General features: G+C 44.2%; 1 protein-coding gene across 1 annotated transcript; it reads right to left on the bottom strand.

Annotated features, from left to right (window-relative positions):
* Positions 1–1,223: 1,223 nt before the first annotated feature.
* On the bottom strand, positions 1,224–24,277 carry LOC133423028 (calponin-3-like). The gene is made up of 8 exons (XM_061713116.1): positions 24,132–24,277; positions 11,782–11,903; positions 11,440–11,506; positions 8,396–8,533; positions 6,442–6,558; positions 3,770–3,916; positions 1,596–2,013; positions 1,224–1,546 (listed from the first exon to the last, which is right to left on the bottom strand). The coding sequence occupies exons 1-7, from the start codon at positions 24,186–24,188 to the stop codon at positions 1,624–1,626; spliced, it is 1,038 nt and encodes a 345-aa protein (XP_061569100.1). The 5' UTR covers positions 24,189–24,277; the 3' UTR covers positions 1,224–1,546; positions 1,596–1,623.
* Positions 24,278–25,119: the final 842 nt, after the last annotated feature.

Raw genomic sequence — 25,119 nt, 5'->3', positions numbered from 1 at the left:
ACCAAAATTTATACTTAAGTAAGGTAAAAAAGTATTTGTACTTTGTTACTTGACACCTCTGAAATCAAAGCAAAACAAAAAGAAAGATTAAAGCTGCAGCAGTGATGAATGGATGAACAGATGAACGGATGAACGGGCCCTTGTGTGTGCAATTTCCATCAATAAAAGTCAAGCACTCAAAACTGAGTCCGATGACTCCACCATGACTCTTTATATCAAACCATTCAAAAGTTATAGCAGAAAGTAGGAACTATCAAATATGAACCTATCAGATGAAGGGGGACGCGCTTTTTGGCGTCTAGCGTCACCACGGTAACACTTTTGAAAGAGAAAAGTAATGCGTGGTGTCGCAGGATGGAGACGCACATTTTGATGTATAACACATCTGGGTGCATGTTACGGTTCAGGCTGAATTAACTGCTGAAGGAATGGCATAAATTGCACCAAAATTACACGATTAATTCAGAATGTTCAAAATGGCCGACTTCCTGTTCGGGTTTCGGCCATGGCTCCAAGAGACTTTTCTTTTAGTTGGTTTACTTTACTTACCTCTGGGAACTTTACCTAACTTACCTCTGGGAACTTTACCTAACTTTACCTCTGGGAACTTCCGGGTCGAGAGTGGTGATGTCGGCAACAAAAACAGGCGTCAGGATCAAAGAGTTTAAGACTTTATTGAAACGTGTTCATGTGACTATAAAACAGATAAATACAGAAACACCACAGGGGCTAAAAAGGTCCGGCTGGGAACCGGTTCTGGGAACCGGTCCGCTCGGGTTGGTCACTTGAAACCGCGGGGACTTCTGCCCCGAATCAGGAAACTCTCTGGGGATTAAAAATGGCACGTACAGGGGGGACCTAAGGGAACTAAGGCCGGTTCTTCAGATCTGGACCACTGGGACCCAGCTGGGCCCGGTACCGTCCAATCACGGCCACGCGGCGGGTTCCCAGTCCGCCTAACGTTGGAACCGTTGGAACCGTTGGGCGTTGGCAACGTTGGGCGTTGACACCGTTGGGCGTTGACACCGTTGGGCGTTGACACCGTTGGGCGTTGACACCGTTGGGCGTTGAAACCGTTGGGCGTTGACACCGTTGGGCGTTGACACCGTAGGGCGTTGGCACCGTTGGGCGTTGACACCGTTGGGCGTTGACACCGTAGGGCGTTGGCACCGTTGGGCGTTGACACCGTTGGGCGTTGACACCGTTGGGCGTTGGCACCGTAGGGCGTTGGCACCGTTGGGCGTTGACACCGTTGGGCGTTGACACCGTTGGGCGTTGGCACCGTTGGGCGTTGGCACCGTTGGGCGTTGACACCGTTGGGCGTTGACACCGTAGGGCGTTGGCACCGTTGGGCGTTGACACCGTTGGGCGTTGACACCGTTGGGCGTTGGCACCGTTGGGCGTTGGCACCGTTGGGCGTTGTTTCTACTACGACTCGTTGCCAGATTTGAGCTGAAGAAGAAGAGGAATGACTAGCGGTGGCAGCAGGTTCTGGTTCTGGGGGTTTAATACTGGTCTGGGGGGGTGGGGGGTCCTAGTAGTCCAGGTTCCGGTCTAGTAGTCCAGGTTCTGGTCTGGGGGTCCTAGTAGTCCAGGTTCCGGTCTAGTAGTCCGGGTTCTGGTCTAGTAGTCCGGGCTCTGGTCGTAGACGGGGCTGTAGTCGTTGTGGAACCCTCTCTGGAACTCGTCCTCCTGGTAGTCGGCCCGGTAGTCGGCCCGGTAGTCCCCGTCGCTGGCCTCGGATCCGTCGGTGCCGTCGGTCCCGTTGGTGGCGTCGGTGCCGGGGCCCGGGCTGCCGTTGCCGTGGGCGGCGCCCCCCCCGGCCCCCCCGGACGGGCCCCGGCAGTACTTGGGGTCGTACACCTGCCGGCCCAGGCCGTACACGCTCATGCCGCGCTGCGACGCCACCTTGTTGGTTCCCATCTGCAGGGAGATGGTGGAGCTGTCCAGCGGCTGCTGCGCCACCTTCTGGTCGTAGATGTCCCTGCGGGTCCCGGGGGCCGACATGCCCGCCTGCCGGGGAGAGAGACGATATATCAATCAATCAATCAATATATCAATCAATCAATCAATCACAGCAACACCGAACAACTGCTGCTCCTATCAGACACTTCTACAAAAGCTGGGGAAGAAAACCAGATGACATGGTGCGTACGTTTTGCGTGCGTTTTTTCGTGCGTTGGTGCATTTTTTCGTGCGTTTTTTCGTGCGTACGTGCGTTTTTTCTTTCGTTTGTGCGTTTTTCCATGCATGCGTGCGTTTTTTTGTGCGTTTTGCATGCGTGCATGCGTTTTTTTCGTGCGTTCGTGCATTTTTTCATGCGTTCATGCGTTTGTCCGTGCGTTCGTCCGTTTTTTCCTGCATTTTTTCATGCGTTTTTCTTTCGTTTGTGCGTTTTTTCGTGCGTGCGTGCGTTTTGCGTGCATTTTTTTGTGCGTTTGTGCGTTTTTTCGTGCATTTCTGCGTTTTTGCGTGCGTTTTTTCGTGCGTTCGTCCGTTTTTTCCTGCGTTCGTGCGTTTTTTCGTGCGTTTTCGACATTTCCACTTTTTTCTCAAAATTTTTGCGTTTTTTCCAGCGTTTTTTCGTGCGTTTTTTTTAAGTGCGTTTTTTCATGCGTTTTTTCTTTCGTTTGTGCGTCTTTTCGTGCGTTTTTTTGTGCGTTTTTCCGTGCGTTCATCCGTTTTTTCCAGCGTTTTTCCGTGCGTTTTTTTACGTGCGTGCGTGCGTTTTTTCGTGCGTTTGTGCGTTTTTGCGTGCGTTTTTCCGTGCGTTTTTCCGTGCGTTCATCCGTTTTTTCCAGCGTTTTTTCGTGCGTTTTTTTGTGCGTTTTTTCGTGCGTTTTTCCGTGCGTTCATCCGTTTTTTCCAGCGTTTTTCCGTGCGTTTTTTTACGTGCGTGCGTGCGTGCGTTTTTTCGTGCGTTTTGTGTGCGTTTGTGCGTTTTTTCGTGCGTTCGTGCGTTTTTTCGTGCATTTGTGCGTTTTTGCTTGCGTTTTTTCATGCGTTTTTTCTTTCGTTTGTGCGTCTTTTCGTGCGTTTTTTTGTGCGTTTTTTTGTGCGTTTTTCCGTGCGTTCATCCGTTTTTTCCAGCGTTTTTCCGTGCGTTTTTTTACGTGCGTGCGTGCGTGCGTTTTTTCGTGCGTTTTGTGTGCGTTTGTGCGTTTTTTCGTGCGTTCGTGCGTTTTTTCGTGCATTTGTGCGTTTTTGCTTGCGTTTTTTCGTGCGTTTTTCCGTGCGTTCATCCGTTTTTTCCAGCGTTTTTTCGTGCGTTTTTTTACGTGCGTTATTTCGTGCGTTTTTTCGTGAGTTCGTCCGTTTTTTCCTGCGTTCGTGCGTTTTTCCGTGCATTTGTGCGTTTCCTCGTGCGTTTTCGACATTTCCACTTTTTTCTCAAAATTTTAACTTTTTTCTCAAAATTTTAACTGTTTTTTCAAAATTTTAACTTTTTCCTCAAAATTTCAATTTTTTTCTCGACTTTTCCTCATGTCTCTAACCATCTCTAACCATCACCAGACCAGGACCTGGACCTGGTCTAGACCTTGTTTAGGTTCTGAGGTGGTCTAGGTCTAGACCAGGACCTGGTCCAGGTCCTGGTCTAGACCTGGTCCAGGACCTGGTTCTCACCTGGCTGGCCCCCTTGTTGGTCCCCATCTGCAGGCTGATGGTGGTCTGAACTCATCTAGACCAGGTTCTGGGGTGGTTGGGACCTGGTCTAGGTCTAGATCTAGACCAGGTCCTGGTCTAGTCCTGGTTCTAAGGGGGTTCCTACCTGGCTGGCCCCCTTGTTGGTCCCCATCTGCAGGCTGATGGTGGTCTGGTCGAAGGGTTTGTCGGTCCGGGTCTTGGGGTCGTACAGGTGTCTCCTGGTCCCGTAGGCCGTCATGCCGGCCTGGCTGGCACACTTGTTGGTCCCCATCTAGACCGGAACCAGAACCAGAACCATGACAACCAGAACCATGAGAACCACAACCATCAGTCCCCCCTCCATCTGTTCATCCATCAATCATCCCTCAATCATGCCGGCCTGGCTGGCACACTTGTTGGTCCCCATCTAGACCGGAACCAGAACCAGAACCATGAGAACCAGAACCATCAGTCCCCCCTCCATCTGTTCATGCACTCATCCATCATTCATCCATTCACCCCTCAATCATCCCGGCCTGGCTGGCACACTTGTTGGTTCCCATCTGGAACCAGAACCAGAATAGGGCTGTGCGATTAATCGATTTTAAACCTAAATCGGATTTATTAATCACAATCGATGTTAAAAAAGGAAAATGGTAAAATGGATGTTCCTTTTTTGCAGCTGCATTACAGACGGAGCTCGTCTAGTCTTTGTTTGGTCAAGAAAACTGTAAATGTTGTCACTTTACTAAACTCAAGGAGGATTTACAGGATCTTTCAATTGCACTTCATTCCCAATAGGGACATTTGTTATTTTTCTTTAAAAATAAAGATAAAATATTTGAAACAATTTATTCCATTGTCTTTTGTAGTTTTACAAAAAAAAAATCGAAATCGAAATCGAAAATCGGGTTTTCGGAGAAAAAAATCTGGATTTTATTTTTGTCCAAAATCGCCCAGCCCTAAACCAGAACCATCAGTCCCCCCCTCCATCTGTTCATCCACTCATCCATCATTCATCCCTCATTCATCCATCATTCATCCCTCATTCATCCCTCAATCATCCCGGTCTGGCTGGCACACTTGTTGGTCCCCATCTATACTAGTACCGCTAGTAGAGTAGTAGCAGTAGTAATTACTATCCACTACTACTGTCTGGATCCAGATCCACTACTACTGTCTGGAATCAGACAGTAGTAGTGGATCCAGATCCACTACTACTGTCTGGATCCAGATCCACTACTACTGTCTGGAATCAGACAGTAGTAGTGGATCCAGATCCACTACTACTGTCTGGATCTGGATCCACTACTGGATCAGGAACATCTGGAACATCTGGATCCACTACTACTGTCTGGTCTCAGACAGTAGTAGTGGATCCAGATGTTCCAGATCCTCTACTAGTGTCTGGAATCAGACAGTAGTAGTGGATCCAGATGTTCCAGATCCTCTACTAGTGTCTGGAATCAGACAGTAGTAGTGGATCCAGATGTTCCAGATCCTCTACTAGTGTCTGGAATCAGACAGTAGTAGATGTTCCAGATGTTCCTGATACAGTAGTGGATCCAGATCCACATCATCATACAGTTGATCTGGATGTTTCCTTGAACATTTGAGGAAATAGTAGTGATGCACCGAAATGAACATTTGTGGCCGAAACCGAAACCGAAAATAATAATAAACACTTGGCCGAATACCGAACAAAACCGAACATGATTCTTCAGCTGTTTTTACTTTATTTTGCCAATTGTAAATGCCAATGAAAAGCATGCCTAAATCTAATTTATTTGATTTATGCAATGGTGAAACATTACATAAATAAATAATACATTTGATTTAGGCTTTTCAAAGAAAAAAATCTTTTACAAAATTACAAGGTAGAAAATATTTATTGAACATAAAAAACTGAACATGTTTTAATTTCCAGCATTATGTTGTTTTGGTTCCACCTCCTGGTGAATGTTGGTAAAATTCTTATGTGGTTACTTTTGACTTTTTTCACAGTATTTTGACTTTTTTCTCGACATTTCGACTTTTTTCTTAACATTTCGACTTTTTTCACAAAATTTTGACTTTTTTTCTCGACATTTCAACTTTTTTTCTCGACATTTCGACTTTTTTCACGAAACTTTGAATTTTTTCTGGACATTTCGACTTTTTTCACCAAATTTTGACTTTTTTTCTCGACATTTCAACTTTTTTTCTCGACATTTCAACTTTTTTCACAAAATTTTGACTTTTTTTTCTCAACATTTCGACTTTTTTCACCAAATTTTGACTTTTTTTCTTAACATTTCGACGTTTTTCACCATTGCATAAATCAAATACATTTCATTTATGCTTTTCAAAGAAAAAAATCTTTTACAAAATTACAAGGTAGAAAATATTTATTGAACATAAAAAACCAAACATGTTTTAATTTCCAGCTTTATGTTGTTTTGGTTCCACCTCCTGGTGAATGTTGGTAAAATTCTTATGTGGTTACTTTTTGGTTGGCCAACGATTTATGTTTGTGGTGCAACCGTTACGGAGCGGCCAGTCTATTTCCTTATTTTACAACGCCGTTATTAATTGTTCAGTTTTTTTCCACTTATTCCACCGAACACTGAAAGTGTTTTTTTTGCCATTTTCGGCCGAACAATTTCTGTTACCGAACAATCGGTGCATCACTAGGAAATAGTCCTAAAATCACCAGAGAAATTACCTAATTTGTCCTTTTTTCCACCATAAACACCATCACATCCCCCCTGAACCCCTTCTACCAGGACCAGGTCCAGGTCCTGGTCCTCTACTGCCCCCCGGTGGTCCAGGTCTTACCTGCAGTCCGATCACACACTGTCCAGCTTTGATCTTCTCCTGGTTGAAATGTCGAGCTTGTTTATCTGCGTATTTCACTCCGATGTCCACCTTGGTGTCCAGACCTTTGGTCTTGGCCTGAAAGACAGGAGATACTGGTTATCAGAAAAAGCTTTATTGCCAAGTCAGACATAAATCAGACGGCACAGTTCATCCAAGTGATCGCCGCGGCCTTCGTGGTGATCAAACCCGGCGACCGTGTCAGGGGGGCTGCTAGGAGGGAGGAGCCAGGGAAGGTGTTGAGTTGAGGGAGGTGGTTATCAGTAAGTGTGTGTAGGGGTAAGTCTGAACTTCTCTCAGAGCTGCTCCTCAGCCAATGTCCTTGATGTTATCAGACGGCTCGGCCAGTTCTGAAACAGGTCCACAGATGTTCCTGAGAGGGGAGGGTTAGTGGGGGCAGAGTCACCTTTTTACATTCCACCAGGGAGATTGTGACCAGAGCGATCGTCAAAACCGCCCTGTCAAGGCCAGATTATAGAATCAACAATTATATTGAAAACAGACTCAGTAATTTTCCGTCTGCCTTCAGTCTCTGGTTCATCAATGGCGACTCCAAACAGACGAATTTGTGATCAATTCCCGCCAAGCCGAGCTTCCAACTTCTCCAAGGTCTTCTCCATCTTACCAATGAGCTCAAAGACGCCGCCAGCCTGAGATTCTGTTCAAGAATCACATCCAGTTTACGGCTTTGCTCCCCCAGCGTTAAAGTCTGAGTGTTGATCACCTTGCTTGATCCTTCAGCCACGTCCGGCAGCTCTGAAAGAGCCAGAACAGCTGTCGACGACTTACGCGTTTGTCGGTAGACCAGGAATCCCCCTCCTCCGATCAGGAGAAATCCTGCTACCATAAATCCAATTATGAAGCATCTTCAACGTCCTCGACAGACAGAATCACCAAACACAACGGTTTCCAATGTTTCCAGGAATCCATTGTGTATCCAGAAAAAAACATCCCATCAGGGCAGGAGGGCTCCCTTACCCCCTGACTTCTGATTGTGCTGAGAGACCAGTTAATCAATTCCATGATTGTAGAGTTTGGGAGGAGTGAAAAGGAGAGACTCTGAAGACGAGACAGGACAAAAGCAGCAGCAGGACAGATAGATAAGGGAGAGGAGCAGAGAAGGGTCCGCCTTCGCCGGAAGAAGAACCAGTACTGGTTCCCAGTACTGGGAACCAGTACTGGGAACCAGTACTCACCATGCTAGCTAGGGAACTGGTTCCCAGTACTAGTTCCCGGTACTCCACTCTATACTTGGAACCAGCTGGTTCCCAGTATAATGGTCATGGTAATGGTTCCCAGTACTCACCATGCTAGCCAGGGGACTAGTTCCCAGTATTCACTAGTTCCCAATATTCACTAGTTCCCAGTATCAGGTTCCTCTTTTTTCCTTTTTTTTCTTGTTTTTTCCCTTTTTTCTCTCGACATTTCGACTTTTTTCTTTTTTCTCGACATTTTGACTTTTTCTGGTATCAGTCGAAATGTTGAGAAAAAAGTAGAAATTTTGAGAGAAAAGTTGAAATTTTGATGAAAAAGTTAAAATTTTGAGAAAAAATTTGAGAAAAAAGTTGAGAAAAAAGTTGAGAAAAAAGTTGAAATTTTGATGAAAAAGTTGAGAAAAAAGGTGAAATTTAGAGAAAAGGTGAAATTTTGAGAAAAAAGTGGAGAAAAGTTGAAATTTAGAGAAAACAGTTGAAATTTGGATGAAAAAGTCAAAATTTTGAGAAAAAAGTCGAGAAAAAGTGGAAATTTAGAGAAAAAGGTTGAAATTTTGAGAAAAAGTAGAAATTTTGAGAAAAAAGTTGAAATTTTGAGAAAAGGGTGAAATTTTGAGAAAAAAGTTGAAATGTCGAAAACGCACGAAAGAACGAACGCAAAACTCACTAGTTCCCAGTACTCCCTAGTTCCCGGTACTCACCATGCTAGCCAGCGCTAGCAGCGTGGTCTGCACTTGCGTCATGTTTCCGTTCTCAAACAGGTCGTTGGCCTCGAAGATGTCGCTGGGTTTCAGCCCGAAGGAGAGGATGGACTTGATGAAGTTCCCCAGGTTCTCCAGCTGTTACCATTGAAATAAACCGGTACAATCAAAATAAACCGGTACAATCGTTAGGACAGGATGGACTTGATGAAGTTCCCCAGGTTCTCCAGCTGTTACCATTGAAATAAACCGTTACAATCGAAATAAACCATTACAATCGTTAGGACAGGATGAACATGATGAAGTTCCCCAGGTTCTCCAGCTGTTACCATTGAAATAAACCGTTACAATCGAAATAAACCGTTACAATCGTTAGGACTGATGGACTTGATGAAGTTCCCCAGGTTCTCCAGCTGGAGAAACAACGTTACGATTAAAATAAACCGTTGCAATCGTTGAGGAGACGGTGGACAACAAACAAGACCATTAACAAAACTCTCCCAAACCCCTGAAACTCTCCTGTGATTCCAAAATGATGGAAAAACACAGAACGCAGGCCTGTGTTGAAAAAAATCGATTTTCCGATTCTAAATCGATTCTCATATTAATGCCTAAAAATCGATTCATATGTCTAAAGACCGATTTTTTTTCATCATTACATTAAAACTTTTGGTATTTTTTTGTTTATGTCCAAAAAAGGAATGTTTTGTTGGACACCAGAATAACTAGTGTCATGTTTTAGCCTTTAAATCTGTTTAAAGGTATGAAAACATTAAAGTTTTCAGTTATAATTGCATGAATTGTCAATATTTCATTACTTTATATACTGTCTTGGTAGGGCTGGGTGATATGGACCAAAAGTCATATCTGGATATTTTCTAGCTAAATGTTGATACTCGATATATATCCATATTTTTTCTGTGACATAATTGGGGTTTCCCCCAAAGCATTATAGAATAGCATCTCTGTTAGCATCTCTGTTAGCTTCTCTGTTAGCATCTCTGTTAGCATCTCTGTTAGCATCTCTGTTAGCATCTCTGTTAGCTTATATGTTAGCATCTCTGTTAGCATCTCCGTTAGCATCTCTGCTAGCATCTCTGTTAGCTTCTCTGTTAGCATCTCTGTTAGCATCTCTGTTAGCATCTCTGCTAGCATCTATGTTAGCATCTCTGCTAGCATCTCTGTTAGCATTTCTGTTAGCATCTCTGCTAGCATTTCTGCTAGCATCTCTGTTAGCATCTATGTTAGCATCTATGTTAGCATCTCTGCTAGCATCTCTGTTAGCATCTCTGTTAGCATCTCCGTTAGCATCTCTGCTAGCATCTCTGTTAGCTTCTCTGTTAGCATCTCTGTTAGCATCTCTGTTAGCATCTATGTTAGCATCTCTGCTAGCATCTCTGTTAGCATCTCTGTTAGCATCTCTGTTAGCATCTCTGCTAGCATTTCTGCTAGCATCTCTGTTAGCATCTCTGTTAGCATCTCTGTTAGCATCTCTGCTAGCATCTCTGTTAGCATCTCTGTTAGCATATCTGTTAGCATCTCTATTAGCATCTATGTTAGCATCTCTGTTAGCATCTCTGCTAGCATCTCTGTTAGCATATCTGTTAGCATCTCTATTAGCATCTCTGCTAGCATCTCTGTTAGCATCTCTGCTAGCAACCCTGTTAGCATCTCTGTTAGCTTCTATGTTAGCATCTCTGTTAGCATCTCTGCTAGCATCTCTGCTAGCATCTATGTTAGCATATCTGTTAGCATCTCTGTTAGCTTCTCTGTTAGCTTCTCTGTTAGCATCTCTGTTAGCATCTCCGTTAGCATCTCCGTTAGCATCTCTGTTAGCATCTCTGTTAGCATATCTGTTAGCATCTCTGTTAGCTTCTCTGTTAGCATCTCTGTTAGCATCTCTGTTAGCATCTCTGTTAGCATCTCTGTTAGCATCTCTGTTAGCATCTCCGTTAGCATCTCTGTTAGCATCTCTGTTAGCATATCTGTTAGCATCTCTGTTAGCATCTCTGTTAGCTTCTCTGTTAGCATCTCTGTTAGCATCTCTGTTAGCATCACTGTTAGCTTCTCTGTTAGCATCTCTGTTAGCATATCTGTTAGAATCTATGTTAGCATCTCCGTTAGCATCACTGTTAGCATCTCTGTTAGCATCACTGTTAGCTTCTCTGTTAGCATCTCTGTTAGCATATCTGTTAGCATCTCTGTTAGCATCTCCGTTAGCATCACTGTTAGCATCTCTGTTAGCATCTCTGTTAGCATCTCTGTTAGCATCTCTGTTAGCTTCTCTGTTAGCATCTCTGTTAGCATATCTGTTAGCATCTCTGTTAGCATCACTGTTAGCTTCTCTGTTAGCATCTCTGTTAGCATATCTGTTAGCATCTCTGTTAGCATCACTGTTAGCTTCTCTGTTAGCATCTCTGTTAGCATATCTGTTAGCATCTCTGTTAGCATCACTGTTAGCTTCTCTGTTAGCATCTCTGTTAGCATATCTGTTAGCATCTCTGTTAGCATCACTGTTAGCTTCTCTGTTAGCATCTCCGTTAGCATCTCTGTTAGCATCTCTGTTAGCTTCATTTCTTAAAAAAACAGTCAGTTTTAATCCAAAGCCTCGTGCCAAATGTCACACAGGTTCCTTTATTAACAGAGGTCTGCACAATATCAACATGTATAAAACACATGAAATAAAAATAAACTGCCTGCATATATAGAATAAAAATGCTTCTTGAATAAAATAAAACAAATATCCCTTTCCTGCATAACAATTAAATTAAAATACACTGTAATTAATACAATGTAGACAGTAACAGGCAGACTTTTCCACTGAGGTTGACAGTTGTGCAAATAACAAAACATTTGTGACAATCTCTAATAAAACATTCAAGTCAATTTGTCACAAAATAAAATATATCAAAATATATATTTATTTTTTTTGAATCGATATAAACGATATTGTCTCGTACCATATCACGTTTATAAATATATCGATATATATTAAAATCTGGATATATCGCCCAGCCCTACGTCTTGGGGTTATAAATTCTTACCTTGTGCCAGTTGAGCTGGGAGTGGTTGATTTTCTTCACTGATCCGGGCTGCAGTTTATTCACCAGTCTGAAGACAGGAAACAACTTTCATCAGTGACTGGTTTACACTTACACAGTTACTGCTAATCCCGGTTTAATCCCGGTTTAGTCGTGTTAAAATTACTGTTTAATCTGCTAAACCTGGTTTAGTCGTGTTAAAAGGTTAGGGTTAATCCCAGTCAGGAGATTACGCTCCACCAGCACATGAAACTGTAATCCGGGTCAGAACTGTAATCCGGGTTTAGTTTAGTCGTGTTAGTTAGTGGTAATCCCGGTGAAACTGTAATCCGGGTCAGAACTCACTCGCAGAGAATCACTCCGTCCTTCAGACCTTTCTGGAAATTCTCCCCGATCGACATCCCGGTTATTTCCTCCAACCAGAACCGGAGCTCCTCCTCTTTCTGCAGGTCGTACTTCTGAGCAATCTGGAGGAGAAACATGGTATTAGAACCAGAACCAGGTCCAGAACCGGAGCTCCTCCTCTTTCTGCAGGTCGTACTTCTGAGCAATCTGAGGGAGAAAAACCACATCAGAACCAGAACCAGAACCTGGACCAGGTCCAGACCTGCAGGTCCTCTACAGACAACTAGAACCAGGACCAGGTCCAGAACCGGAGCTCCTCCTCCTTCTGCAGGTCGTACTTCTGAGCAATCTGGAGGAGAAACACTAGATCAGAACCAGAACCAGAACCAGAACCAGAACCAGAACCAGGTCCAGAACCAGGTCCAGGTCCAGACCTGCAGAACCAGAACCAGGTGCAGAACCGGAGCTCCTCCTCCTTCTGCAGGTCGTACTTCTGAGCAATCTGGAGGAGAAACACTAGATCAGAACCAGAACCAGAACCAGAACCAGAACCAGGACCTGGACCTGGACCAGACCTGCAGGTTCTGATCCTCCCCTCATCCTAGAGCAGCTGGGATGTGTTTCGGGTTTTTTCGGGTTCATTTTCGGGTTTTTTCTGTTTTTTTGGGGTTTATTTTCGAGTTTTTTCGGGTTTATTTTCGGGTTTATTTTTGGGTTTTTTCTGGTTTATTTTCGGGTTTTTTCGGGTTTATTTTCAAGTTTTTTCGGGTTTATTTTCGGGTTTATTTTTGGGTTTTTTCTGGTTTATTTTCGGGTTTTTTCGGGTTTATTTTCGGGTTTATTTTCGGGGTTTTTCGGGTTCATTTTTGGGTGTGTTTCGGGGTTTGTTTTGGGTTTATTTTCTGTTTTTTTCTGTTTTTTTCAGGTTTATTTTCGGGTTTTTTGGGTTTATTTTTTTGGCCGTCAGCCTCCCCTCATCCTAGAGCAGCTGGAGCCGTCAGCCTCATCCTAGAGCAGCTGGAGCCGTCAGCCTCATCCTAGAGCAGCTGGAGCCGTCACCCTCATCCTAGAGCAACTGGAGCCGTCACCCTCATCCTAGAGCAGCTGGAGCCGTCAGCCTCATCCTAGAGCAGCTGGAGCCGTCACCCTCATCCTAGAGCAACTGGAGCCGTCACCCTCATCCTAGAGCAGCTGGAGCCGTCAGCCTCATCCTAGAGCAGCTGGAGCCGTCAGCCTCATCCTAGAGCAGCTGGAGCCGTCACCCTCATCCTAGAGCAGCTGGAGCCGTCACCCTCATCCTAGAGCAGCTGGAGCCGTCACCCTCATCCTAGAGCAGCTGGAGCCGTCAGCCTCATCCTAGAGCAGCTGGAGCCGTCAGCCTCATCCTAGAGCAGCTGGGATGTGTTTTGGGTTTATTTTGGGGTTTTTTCGGGTTTATTTTCGAGGTTTTTCGGGTTTATTTTCGAGGTTTTTCGGGTTTATTTTCGGGTTTTTTCATGTTTATTTTCGGATGTGTTTCGGGTTTTTTCGGGTTTATTTTGGGGTTTTTTCGGGTTTATTTTCAGGTTTTTTCAGGTTCATTTTGGGGTTTTTTCGGGTTTATTTTCAGGTTTTTTCGGGGTCATTTTTGGGTGTGTTTCAGGTTTTATTTTCGGGTTTTTTCGGGTTAATTTTCTGTTTTTTTCGGGTGTGTTTCGGGTTTTTTCGTGTCTATTTTCTGGTTTTTTCGGGTTTATTTCGGGTTTTTTCGGGTTTATTTGGGTTTATTTTCGGGTTTTTTCGGGTTTATTTTCGGCCATCAGCCTCCCCTCATCCTAGAGCAGCTGGGATGTGTTTCCGTTTTTTTTGGGTTTATTTTCCGGTTTATTTTCTGTTTTTTTTTTCTGTTTTTTTCGGGTTTATTTTCGGGTTTTTTCAGGTTTATTTTCGGGTTTATTTTCGGGTTTTTTCGTGTCTATGTTTTGGTTTTTTCGGGTTTATTTTCGTGTTTTTAAGGGTTTATTTTCGGTTTTTTTCGGGTATATTTTTGGGTTTTTTCGGGTTTATTTTCGAGTTTTTTCAGGTTTATTTTCGGGTTTATTTTCGGTTTTTTTTCGGGTTTATTTTCAGGTTTTTTCTGGCTTATTTCCGGGTTTTTCCGGCTTTATTTTCGGCCATCAGCCTCCCCTCATCCTAGAGCAGCTGGAGCCGTCAGCCTCATCCTAGAGCAGCTGGAGCCGTCACCCTCATCCTAGAGCAGCTGGAGCCGTCACCCTCATCCTAGAGCAGCTGGAGCCGTCAGCCTCATCCTAGAGCAGCTGGAGCCGTCACCCTCATCCTAGAGCAGCTGGAGCCGTCACCCTCATCCTAGAGCAGCTGGAGCCGTCAGCCTCATCCTAGAGCAGCTGGAGCCGTCACCCTCATCCTAGAGCAGCTGGAGCCGTCAGCCTCATCCTAGAGCAGCTGGAGCCGTCAGCCTCCCCTCATCCTAGAGCAGCTGGAGCCGTCAGCCTCATCCTAGAGCAGCTGGAGCCGTCAGCCTCATCCTAGAGCAGCTGGGATGTGTTTTGGGTTTATTTTGGGGTTTTTTCGGGTTTATTTTCGAGGTTTTTCGGGTTTATTTTCGAGGTTTTTCGGGTTTATTTTCGGGTTTTTTCATGTTTATTTTCGGATGTGTTTCGGGTTTTTTCGGGTTTATTTTGGGGTTTTTTCGGGTTTATTTTCAGGTTTTTTCAGGTTCATTTTGGGGTTTTTTCGGGTTTATTTTCAGGTTTTTTCGGGGTCATTTTTGGGTGTGTTTCAGGTTTTATTTTCGGGTTTTTTCGGGTTAATTTTCTGTTTTTTTCGGGTGTGTTTCGGGTTTTTTCGTGTCTATTTTCTGGTTTTTTCGGGTTTATTTCGGGTTTTTTCGGGTTTATTTGGGTTTATTTTCGGGTTTTTTCGGGTTTATTTTCGGCCATCAGCCTCCCCTCATCCTAGAGCAGCTGGAGCCGTCACCCTCATCCTAGAGCAGCTGGGATGTGTTTCCGTTTTTTTTGGGTTTATTTTCCGGTTTATTTTCTGTTTTTTTTTTCTGTTTTTTTCGGGTTTATTTTCGGGTTTTTTCAGGTTTATTTTCGGGTTTATTTTCGGGTTTTTTCGTGTCTATGTTTTGGTTTTTTCGGGTTTATTTTCGTGTTTTTAAGGGTTTATTTTCGGTTTTTTTCGGGTATATTTTTGGGTTTTTTCGGGTTTATTTTCGAGTTTTTTCAGGTTTATTTTCGGGTTTATTTTCGGTTTTTTTTCGGGTTTATTTTCAGGTTTTTTCTGGCTTATTTCCGGGTTTTTCCGGCTTTATTTTCGGCCATCAGCCTCCCCTCATCCTAGAGCAGCTGGAGCCTCATCCTAGAGCAGCTGGAGCCGTCACCCTCATCCTAGAGCAGCTGGAGCCGTCAGCCTCATCCTAGAGCAGCTGGAGCCGTCACCCTCATCCTAGAGCAGCTGGAGCCGTCACCCTCATCCTAGAGCAGCTGGAGCCGTCAGCCTCATCCTAGAGCAGCTGGAGCCGTCACCCTCATCCTAGAGCAGCTGGAGCCGTCACCCTCATCCTAGAGCAGCTGGAGCCGTCACCCTCATCCTAGAGCAGCTGGAGCCGTCACCCTCATCCTAGAGCAGCTGGAGCCGTCAGCCTCATCCTAGAGCAGCTGGAGCCGTCAGCCTCATCCTAGAGCAGCTGGGATGTGTTTTGGGTTTATTTTGGGGTTTTTTCGGGTTTATTTTCGAGGTTTTTCGGGTTTATTTTCGAGGTTTTTCGGGTTTATTTTCGGGTTTTTTCATGTTTATTTTCGGATGTGTTTCGGGTTTTTTCGGGTTTATTTTGGGGTTTTTTCGGGTTTATTTTCAGGTTTTTTCAGGTTCATTTTGGGTTTTTTTCGGGTTTATTTTCAGGTTTTTTCGGGGTCATTTTTGGGTGTGTTTCAGGTTTTATTTTCGGGTTTTTTCGGGTTAATTTTCTGTTTTTTTCGGGTGTGTTTCGGGTTTTTTCGTGTCTATTTTCTGGTTTTTTCGGGTTTATTTCGGGTTTTTTCGGGTTTATTTGGGTTTATTTTCGGGTTTTTTCGGGTTTATTTTCGGCCATCAGCCTCCCCTCATCCTAGAGCAGCTGGGATGTGTTTCCGTTTTTTTTGGGTTTATTTTCCGGTTTATTTTCTGTTTTTTTTTTCTGTTTTTTTCGGGTTTATTTTCGGGTTTTTTCAGGTTTATTTTCGGGTTTATTTTCGGGTTTTTTCGTGTCTATGTTTTGGTTTTTTCGGGTTTATTTTCGTGTTTTTAAGGGTTTATTTTCGGTTTTTTTCGGGTATATTTTTGGGTTTTTTCGGGTTTATTTTCGAGTTTTTTCAGGTTTATTTTCGGGTTTATTTTCGGTTTTTTTTCGGGTTTATTTTCAGGTTTTTTCTGGCTTATTTCCGGGTTTTTCCGGCTTTATTTTCGGCCATCAGCCTCCCCTCATCCTAGAGCAGCTGGAGCCGTCAGCCTCATCCTAGAGCAGCTGGAGCCGTCAGCCTCATCCTAGAGCAGCTGGAGCCGTCAGCCTCATCCTAGAGCAGCTGGAGCCGTCAGCCTCATCCTAGAGCAGCTGGAGCCGTCACCCTCATCCTAGAGCAGCTGGAGCCGTCACCCTCATCCTAGAGCAGCTGGAGCTGTCAGCCTCATCCTAGAGCAGCTGGAGCCGTCAGCCTCATCCTAGAGCAGCTGGAGCCGTCACCCTCATCCTAGAGCAGCTGGAGCCGTCACCCTCATCCTAGAGCAGCTGGAGCCGTCACCCTCATCCTAGAGCAGCTGGAGCCGTCACCCTCATCCTAGAGCAGCTGGAGCCGTCACCCTCATCCTAGAGCAGCTGGAGCCGTCACCCTCATCCTAGAGCAGCTGGAGCCGTCACCCTCATCCTAGAGCAGCTGGAGCCGTCAGCCTCATCCTAGAGCAGCTGGAGCCGTCACCCTCATCCTAGAGCAGCTGGAGCCGTCACTCTCATCCTAGAGCAGCTGGAGCCGTCAGCCTCATCCTAGAGCAGCTGGAGCCGTCACCCTCATCCTAGAGCAGCTGGAGCCGTCAGCCTCATCCTAGAGCAGCTGGAGCCGTCACCCTCATCCTAGAGCAGCTGGAGCCGTCACCCTCATCCTAGAGCAGCTGGAGCCGTCAGCCTCATCCTAGAGCAGCTGGAGCCGTCACCCTCATCCTAGAGCAGCTGGAGCCGTCACTCTCATCCTAGAGCAGCTGGAGCCGTCAGCCTCCCCTCATCCTAGAGCAGCTGGAGCCGTCACCCTCATCCTAGAGCAGCTGGAGCCGTCACTCTCATCCTAGAGCAGCTGGAGCCGTCAGCCTCATCCTAGAGCAGCTGGAGCCGTCAGCCTCATCCTAGAGCAGCTGGAGCCGTCACCCTCATCCTAGAGCAGCTGGAGCCGTCACCCTCATCCTAGAGCAGCTGGAGCCGTCAGCCTCATCCTAGAGCAGCTGGAGCCGTCACTCTCATCCTAGAGCAGCTGGAGCCGTCACCCTCATCCTAGAGCAGCTGGAGCCGTCACTCTCATCCTAGAGCAGCTGGAGCCGTCAGCCTCCCCTCATCCTAGAGCAGCTGGAGCCGTCACCCTCATCCTAGAGCAGCTGGAGCCGTCACTCTCATCCTAGAGCAGCTGGAGCCGTCAGCCTCCCCTCATCCTAGAGCAGCTGGAGCCGTCACCCTCATCCTAGAGCAGCTGGAGCCGTCACCCTCATCCTAGAGCAGCTGGAGCCGTCAGCCTCATCCTAGAGCAGCTGGAGCCGTCACCCTCATCCTAGAGCAGCTGGAGCCGTCAGCCTCATCCTAGAGCAGCTGGAGCCGTCACCCTCATCCTAGAGCAGCTGGAGCCGTCACCCTCATCCTAGAGCAGCTGGAGCCGTCAGCCTCATCCTAGAGCAGCTGGAGCCGTCACCCTCATCCTAGAGCAGCTGGAGCCGTCAGCCTCATCCTAGAGCAGCTGGAGCCGTCAGCCTCATCCTAGAGCAGCTGGAGCCGTCACCCTCATCCTAGAGCAGCTGGAGCCGTCACCCTCATCCTAGAGCAGCTGGAGCCGTCAGCCTCATCCTAGAGCAGCTGGAGCCGTCACCCTCATCCTAGAGCAGCTGGAGCCGTCACTCTCATCCTAGAGCAGCTGGAGCCGTCAGCCTCCCCTCATCCTAGAGCAGCTGGAGCCGTCACCCTCATCCTAGAGCAGCTGGAGCCGTCACTCTCATCCTAGAGCAGCTGGAGCCGTCAGCCTCCCCTCATCCTAGAGCAGCTGGAGCCGTCACCCTCATCCTAGAGCAGCTGGAGCCGTCACCCTCATCCTAGAGCAGCTGGAGCCGTCAGCCTCATCCTAGAGCAGCTGGAGCCGTCACCCTCATCCTAGAGCAGCTGGAGCCGTCACCCTCATCCTAGAGCAGCTGGAGCCGTCAGCCTCATCCTAGAGCAGCTGGAGCCGTCACCCTCATCCTAGAGCAGCTGGAGCCGTCAGCCTCATCCTAGAGCAGCTGGAGCCGTCAGCCTCATCCTAGAGCAGCTGGAGCCGTCACCCTCATCCTAGAGCAGCTGGAGCCGTCACTCTCATCCTAGAGCAGCTGGAGCCGTCACCCTCATCCTAGAGCAGCTGGAGCCGTCACCCTCATCCTAGAGCAGCTGGAGCCGTCAGCCTCATCCTAGAGCAGCTGGAGCCGTCACCCTCATCCTAGAGCAGCTGGAGCCGTCACCCTCATCCTAGAGCAGCTGGAGCCGTCACCCTCATCCTAGAGCAGCTGGAGCCGTCACCCTCATCCTAGAGCAGCTGGAGCCGTCAGCCTCATCCTAGAGCAGCTGGAGCCGTCAGCCTCATCCTAGAGCAGCTGGAGCCGTCACCCTCATCCTAGAGCAGCTGGAGCCGTCACCCTCATCCTAGAGCAGCTGGAGCCGTCACCCTCATCCTAGAGCAGCTGGGGCTTCGCTCAAACATACACATAAATTCATATAAACATTTTAAATTAAGTGATTTCAGAGTTTTTTTGTCCAGATGAATTGGCACTAGCCTTAAAAACAACCATGATTCATATTAAAATTATTTAATTTATTTAACATCTTGACATCTTTTTTTTCAGTATTTTACAAAAATGGTTGTTTTAATGGTCGCCCACATGATATTTCATAAAATGGACATAATCAGTCAAACTTTGTTTGTATATTATGATGGAAATATAAATACAAATGTGTTGCAATCTTACACACTACAAGACACTTCAGAAATCCTGCCAGATAGAAGAAGATTGATTTAAAAACATTTAGAGTGATTTCAAAATAAGAGTCCTGGTCGGACGGTCGCACCACATGACATTTAGACGCTTAAACAACAACAAAATCCCAAATAACTAGTATTTTTTTTGTAAAATTCAAGTGAGTCCACATGTGGGACAGGTAGTTTATATATCTGGTATTTTTTTATCCATTTAAACCTTTTTTGAATTGGAAAAAAAAATCTGTTTTTCAGAAAATATAGGCGTCACGTCATTGACCCTTTTCTTAGAAATCTGGAAGAAACATGATGTTTCTGGAAAAGACCGATGAAACTGAACAACAACACGTTTACACACGATGGAGTTCTATTTATTCCTGTTTATTTAATCTGTTAGCACTGGATATCTGTTAGCGCTGGATATCTGTTAGCGCTGGATATCTGTTAGCGCTGGATATCTGTTAGCGCTGGATATCTGTTAGCGCTGGATATCTGTTAGCGCTGGATATCTGTTAGCGCTGGATATCTGTTAGCGCTGGATATCTGTTAGCGCTGGATATCTGTTAGCGCTGGATATCTCCGCTCGCGCATGTCGAGTACATATAACAACAGTGTCACCCATGACCCCTGCGTGACCCCTGCGTGACCCCCAGAAGTTGTTACTTAAATATTCTGTGTAACAATTATGAAAGCCTTTGGCTACTGCATTTTTGTGTTTTTCTTGTTAAGAAAGTTGCATTTGTCCACTCCCCTCTCCCACCTGAACATTGGGTTACATCTGACCACTGACCACTAGGAACCATAGGAACCACTAGGAACCACTAGGAACCTGCTGAAGGTCAGAGTCCAGAATCTCTGGTAAACAGCAGCAGCAAAGCATCATGGGAAACTAGACTCTGGAATGTCAACAGAACCAGATCTGGTCAACGACCTCACAGTCCTAGACCTCCAGGATCCTCCAGGATCCTCCAGAACCTCCAGGATCCTCCAGAACCTGAACCAGAACCTGAACCAGAACCAGCACCTGAACCAGAACCTGCTCACATGTTCAGGACCAGAAACCTGAGACGAAGTCCAGGATCCAGACCAGGATCCTCTGAAACCTCCACCCCCTCCTCCCTCAGACAACAGAGTCCAGGACCAGGACCAGGACCAGGATCCAGGTCTGGATCCTGGACCAGGATCCAGACCTGGATCCTGGTCCAGGATCCTCTGAAACCTCCACCCCCTCTTCCCTCCATGAAACAACAGAGTCTCAGATCACATGACTCACTTCCTGTTGAAGTTTCCATGGTTTCCATGGTGATGACCTTTCACTGACCTCAGATCTGAGACCGGACTCTTCTTTTTAATGTGTCCAGTTTTAATCCTGTTCTAATAACTGTTGAATGTGTTTTATTCTGGAACAATGGTGAACCTACAGTATTCTGAAAAGCAGGTTTTCTCTTTCGTTAACATTTATAAAGTATATATAACCAGGGCTGCACATAAGTGGGCCGCCAGAGCGCATGCGCCGTCAAAATCCACAGTGCGCTGTCAATCTGGTGCTGCGAAGCACCTTTGCGTACCAACAGCTGGGGCTCATTTTATTGGTTGTGGCCAGACCAGAATACTAATATTAAAACATCTATTGGGAGAGCTTTTCCCCAGAACTGCCACTCAAAGTTGGTACTGGGCTGGCCAATCACAGCGCGTCCGTTGCTGCGGTGGGTTGCGCAGGAAGAGAGGTAAGGATCCGCTTTACTGAACAAACTCCGACACGTCTCGTCAAAATGTCCAAGAAGCAAGCGCCATTAAGTAATTATTTTGGCGTTCCACCGCCACCAACTACAAAGAGACACCAAACTGAACCACTACCCGTGGATAGAAACAGAAACCGTGTGTTCACCGAGAAGTGTCTGCATGATGTTACGCGGTGACGCGTACCGTACGTTCGCGTTCCTGTGTATCCTACCCCGTAAGCTCTGCGTTGGTGCAACACGGAACCATAAATCAGCCAGTGTCCGTCACTGCATGCAGCATTCCTGCAGCAGCAAGACGCTGCTCTCTGATTATGGCTCACAGTTTATGAAAACCCCAAATAAAAAATAAATTAGAGAATATTTTATGAAATCAATAAACAATTCCATCATCAAAATTATAACAAATAAAGGTTCAACATATCTTGCTTTGTATGTAATAAGACTAGGTAATATATTAGTTTCACCTTTTAAGTTGAATTATTGAAATAGATTAACTTTTACACCATATTCTAGTTGAATTATTGAAATAAATTAACTTTTACACCATATTCTAGTTGAATTATTGAAATAAATTAACTTTTACACCATTTTCTAGTTGAATTATTGAAATAAATTAACTTTTACACCATATTCTAGTTGAATTATTGAAATAAATTAACTTTTACACCATATTCTAGTTGAATTATTGAAATAAATTAACTTTTACACCATATTCTAGTTGAATTATTGAAATAGATTAACTTTTACACCATATTCTAGTTGAATTATTGAAATAAATTAACTTTTACACCATATTCTAGTTGAATTATTGAAATAAATTAACTTTTACACCATATTCTAGTTGAATTATTGAAATAAATTAACTTTTACACCATATTCTAGTTGAATTATTGAAATAAATTAACTTTTATACCATATTCTAGTTGAATTATTGAAATAGATTAACTTTTACACCATATTCTAGTTGAATTATTGAAATAAATTAACTTTTACACCATATTCTAGTTGAATTATTGAAATAAATTAACTTTTACACCATATTCTAGTTGAATTATTGAAATAAATTAACTTTTACACCATATTCTAGTTGAATTATTGAAATAAATTAACTTTTAAACCATATTCTAGTTGAATTATTGAAATAAATTAACTTTGTAAAGGACCATATTGAGCCATTCATCTTTATAAGTGAATAAATATCGTTTTGCCTATAACTTATTCCTGCATCCCTCTTTTATCGATCCGGCGAGACGGGTCACCGCGTTTTTGGAGGCCCAAGTCACATATCCAGGGGCTCCTCTGAGCACCAGACCAAAATAATTATGTGCAGCCCTGTCTATAAATATAAATATAAAGGGGTCTCCCCTCAGCAACTCAGAGAAGGAGGAAATAACCAGATTCTGCAGAGTCTGAACAGCCGGAACAACAACAACATCGTGTCATTCAGGCAGCCAATCAGCACAGACCTCATTATCATAGCCCCGCCCCTCAGAATCCACCAGCCAATCAGAGCCTCATTATCATAGCCCCGCCCCCTCAGAATCCTGCATAGATAATGAGGTTAGAGAATGGGAAGATAAAGAGTTAATAAATAAAAAGTTTCCAACTCAAAAAACCAAAATGTTAATTTACTAAAAAGGAAGGCATAAATAATGTCCATGAATCACAGCATATCCAATAATATATTTCTTCTACAAATCCATCGTTATTCCACAAATAGAGCAGTTTTAGACATTTTTTTAGTTTTCTAGAATCCATTTGCTGATTTTATTTCTTTGTAGACGGTCGTTTATTTTTATTAACTGACTACTATTATATATTTTCACAGGAAAAATATCACTGCTAAAAAAGATGATAGATGATATTTATTAGGAGAATTTCAGTTTTGAATACGAGGATAGTGACAAAGTAAAACAGTTAAAAGAAGTGCTGACTTTTTCATCACACTGGCGTAAATATCCACACCAATTTTTAAAAAATAAATACACTTAATTGTACTGGAAAAATCTCTAAATCACAAAGAAACACTCTCGGATGTAATAAGAAAGATTTAGCTCTTAATTAAATTTCCTATAAAAAAGCGAAATATAAAAAAAACATGTTTCTGTTTATCTTTGTAAAATGATATTAAAAGTATCTTATACATAATTTGATAAAAAAACTAGAAATTTCAAGAAAATATCCTGAAGAAATATATTTTACATAATTAGAGTGTAAACAAAGTGCATATTTCCTTTAAAATTAACTAAACTGATATTGGATTAGAAAACAATAGTAAAAAAAAGAATTAGAAAAAACATTTTCGCACCGTTTTTGTTATTTTGAGCGTGCGAGAAAAAAATTGGTCAAATCCGGCCAAGAAAGATGAGTTTGACCCCCGTGGAATATTCTAGACTCTACTGGTGGTTCTGGTGGTTCTGGGGGTTCTGGGGGGCCCGTCCTGCCCAGAACCCCCAGAGTTATTATCGTTCACGAAAACGAACGAAATAACGAAAACTAAAATTGAAAAAACCATTTCGCTAACTGAACTAAATAAAAACGAAAATTAAAAGACAAAAACGATAAATAACTGAAACTATATTGCGTGTTTAGAAAACTAACTAAAACTAACTGAAATTATAGATATAATTTCCTCAGTTTTCGTCTCTGTCAATATATTAATATTATTATTATTTGGTTCGATCAATTTATTCTGATTTATTCTGCTCTGGCCGTTTATCTCCGACTGGCAGCTCCGGCACCTGAACGCCTCACGGCCCGGGACATCAAAACTAAAACTAAAACTAATAAAAACTAAACTAAAACTAAAACTAATAAAAACTAAACTAAAACTAAAACTAATAAAAACTAAACTAAAACTAATAAAAACTAACTAAAACTAAGCATTTTTGAAAATATAAAAACTAATAAAAACTAGCAAACCCACACTAAAAACTAATTAAAACTAACTGAATTGAAGGAGAAAAAGTAAAAACAAAATAAAACTAAACTAAAATTAAAAATTAAAAACTATTATAACTCAGTGACGTCACGGGTCCACTGGTCCGGATCCAGACCTGGTTCTGGTGGTTCTGGTGGTTCTGGGGGTCCTGGGGGGTTCTGGGGGGTTCTGGGGGGCCCGTCCTGCCCAGGACCCCCAGAACTCCAGAGCCGGCCCTGCTGCAGAACCAGAACTCCCAGTGACGTCACTGGTCCAGTTCTGGATCCAGACCTGCTGGACCAGAACCAGAACCAGAACTAGAACCTCGTGCACGCGCAGGAACAAAGAGCCGCCCCCCCTCACGTGCACGCGCACACGCACATCCCTTTACCGCGGGAGCGCGCACGGACCAGAAAGTTCTGGGGAAGTTCAGAACAGAACCAGAACAGAACTCACCTTACTCTTCACCTCCGCAGAGAGGCCGTAGGCGGGGCCGCGGTTGAAGTGGGTCATGGTGGTTCCGGGTCCGGGTCCGGGTCCGGGGTCTGGTCCAGGGCCGGGTTCTGGTCCAGGTTCGGAGGAATCTGCTCTGCAGGCTCGGCACGGTGACGTCACGGAACCAGCCAATCACAGGGAGGCAGGACCAGGAGCCCCGCCCCCTCTGGACGATGGGGACCAGGACCATTCCCAGTTCCCAGTTCCAATTTCCGAGGTAAAATCGGAACAGGGAACTGGGAACTGGGAATGGCAATCATCTTGGAATGGTAACTCGGGGTTGGTGAAGCTTCTCCCACTTTCCCAGTAGGAAATCCCACTTCGAGTGGCATTCCAGTTGAAAATTCCGACTGGAAACTGGGAAATTCCGACTTCCGAGGACAAATGGAACGCGGCACGGAGTCTGATTCTGAATGAATTCCCCTTAAATAACAGAAACTGCTGTTTCAACAAGATTCACACTGATGAAAGTTCATCCTCAGATCCAGAAAAAAGTCACAAGTACTTATGGAAACTGATAAACTTTATTGATAATGGTTAAAAACAGAGAGAAAAAGTGAGAAAAACAGAAAAAAATGATTTATTATCGGTAAAAACTGAAAGATAAAGTGAGAAAAGTGGAAAAAACAGATTTATTATCGGTAAAAACAGAAAGAAAAGATGAAAAAACAGATTTATTATCGTAAAAACAGAAAGAAAAAGTGAGAAAAGGAGAAAAAACAGATTGATAATTGATAAAAACAGAAAGAAAAAGTGAGAAAAGCAGAAAAAACAGATTTATTATCGGTAAAAACAAAAAGAAAAAGTGAGAAAAGCAGAAAAAACAGATTGATAATCGATAAAAACAAAAAGAAAAAGTGAGAAAAGCAGAAAAAACAGATTTATTATCGGTAAAAACAGAAAGAAAAAGTGAGAAAAGCAGAAAAACTGATTTATTATCGGTAAAAAC

The sequence above is a fragment of the Cololabis saira genome, chromosome 22 (genome assembly GCF_033807715.1).
Source record: "Cololabis saira isolate AMF1-May2022 chromosome 22, fColSai1.1, whole genome shotgun sequence".
Lineage (NCBI taxonomy): Eukaryota > Metazoa > Chordata > Actinopteri > Beloniformes > Belonidae > Cololabis > Cololabis saira.
The sequence above is the reverse complement of the archived record's forward strand: the minus strand, read 5'-3'. Positions and strand labels throughout refer to the sequence as shown.

Bases quoted from the DNA above. Each gene is read 5' to 3' on its own strand.
- LOC133423028 (XM_061713116.1), bottom strand. From the start codon at position 24,188: ATGACCCACTTCAACCGCGGCCCCGCCTACGGCCTCTCTGCGGAGGTG. The intron at 11,904-24,131 runs GTGAGTTCTGTT...TTTCTCCTCCAG, and splicing joins CTGCGGAGGTGAAGAGTAAG to ATTGCTCAGAAGTACGACCT. The intron at 11,507-11,781 runs GTGAGTTCTGAC...TCCTGTCTTCAG, and splicing joins GACGGAGTGATTCTCTGCGA to ACTGGTGAATAAACTGCAGC.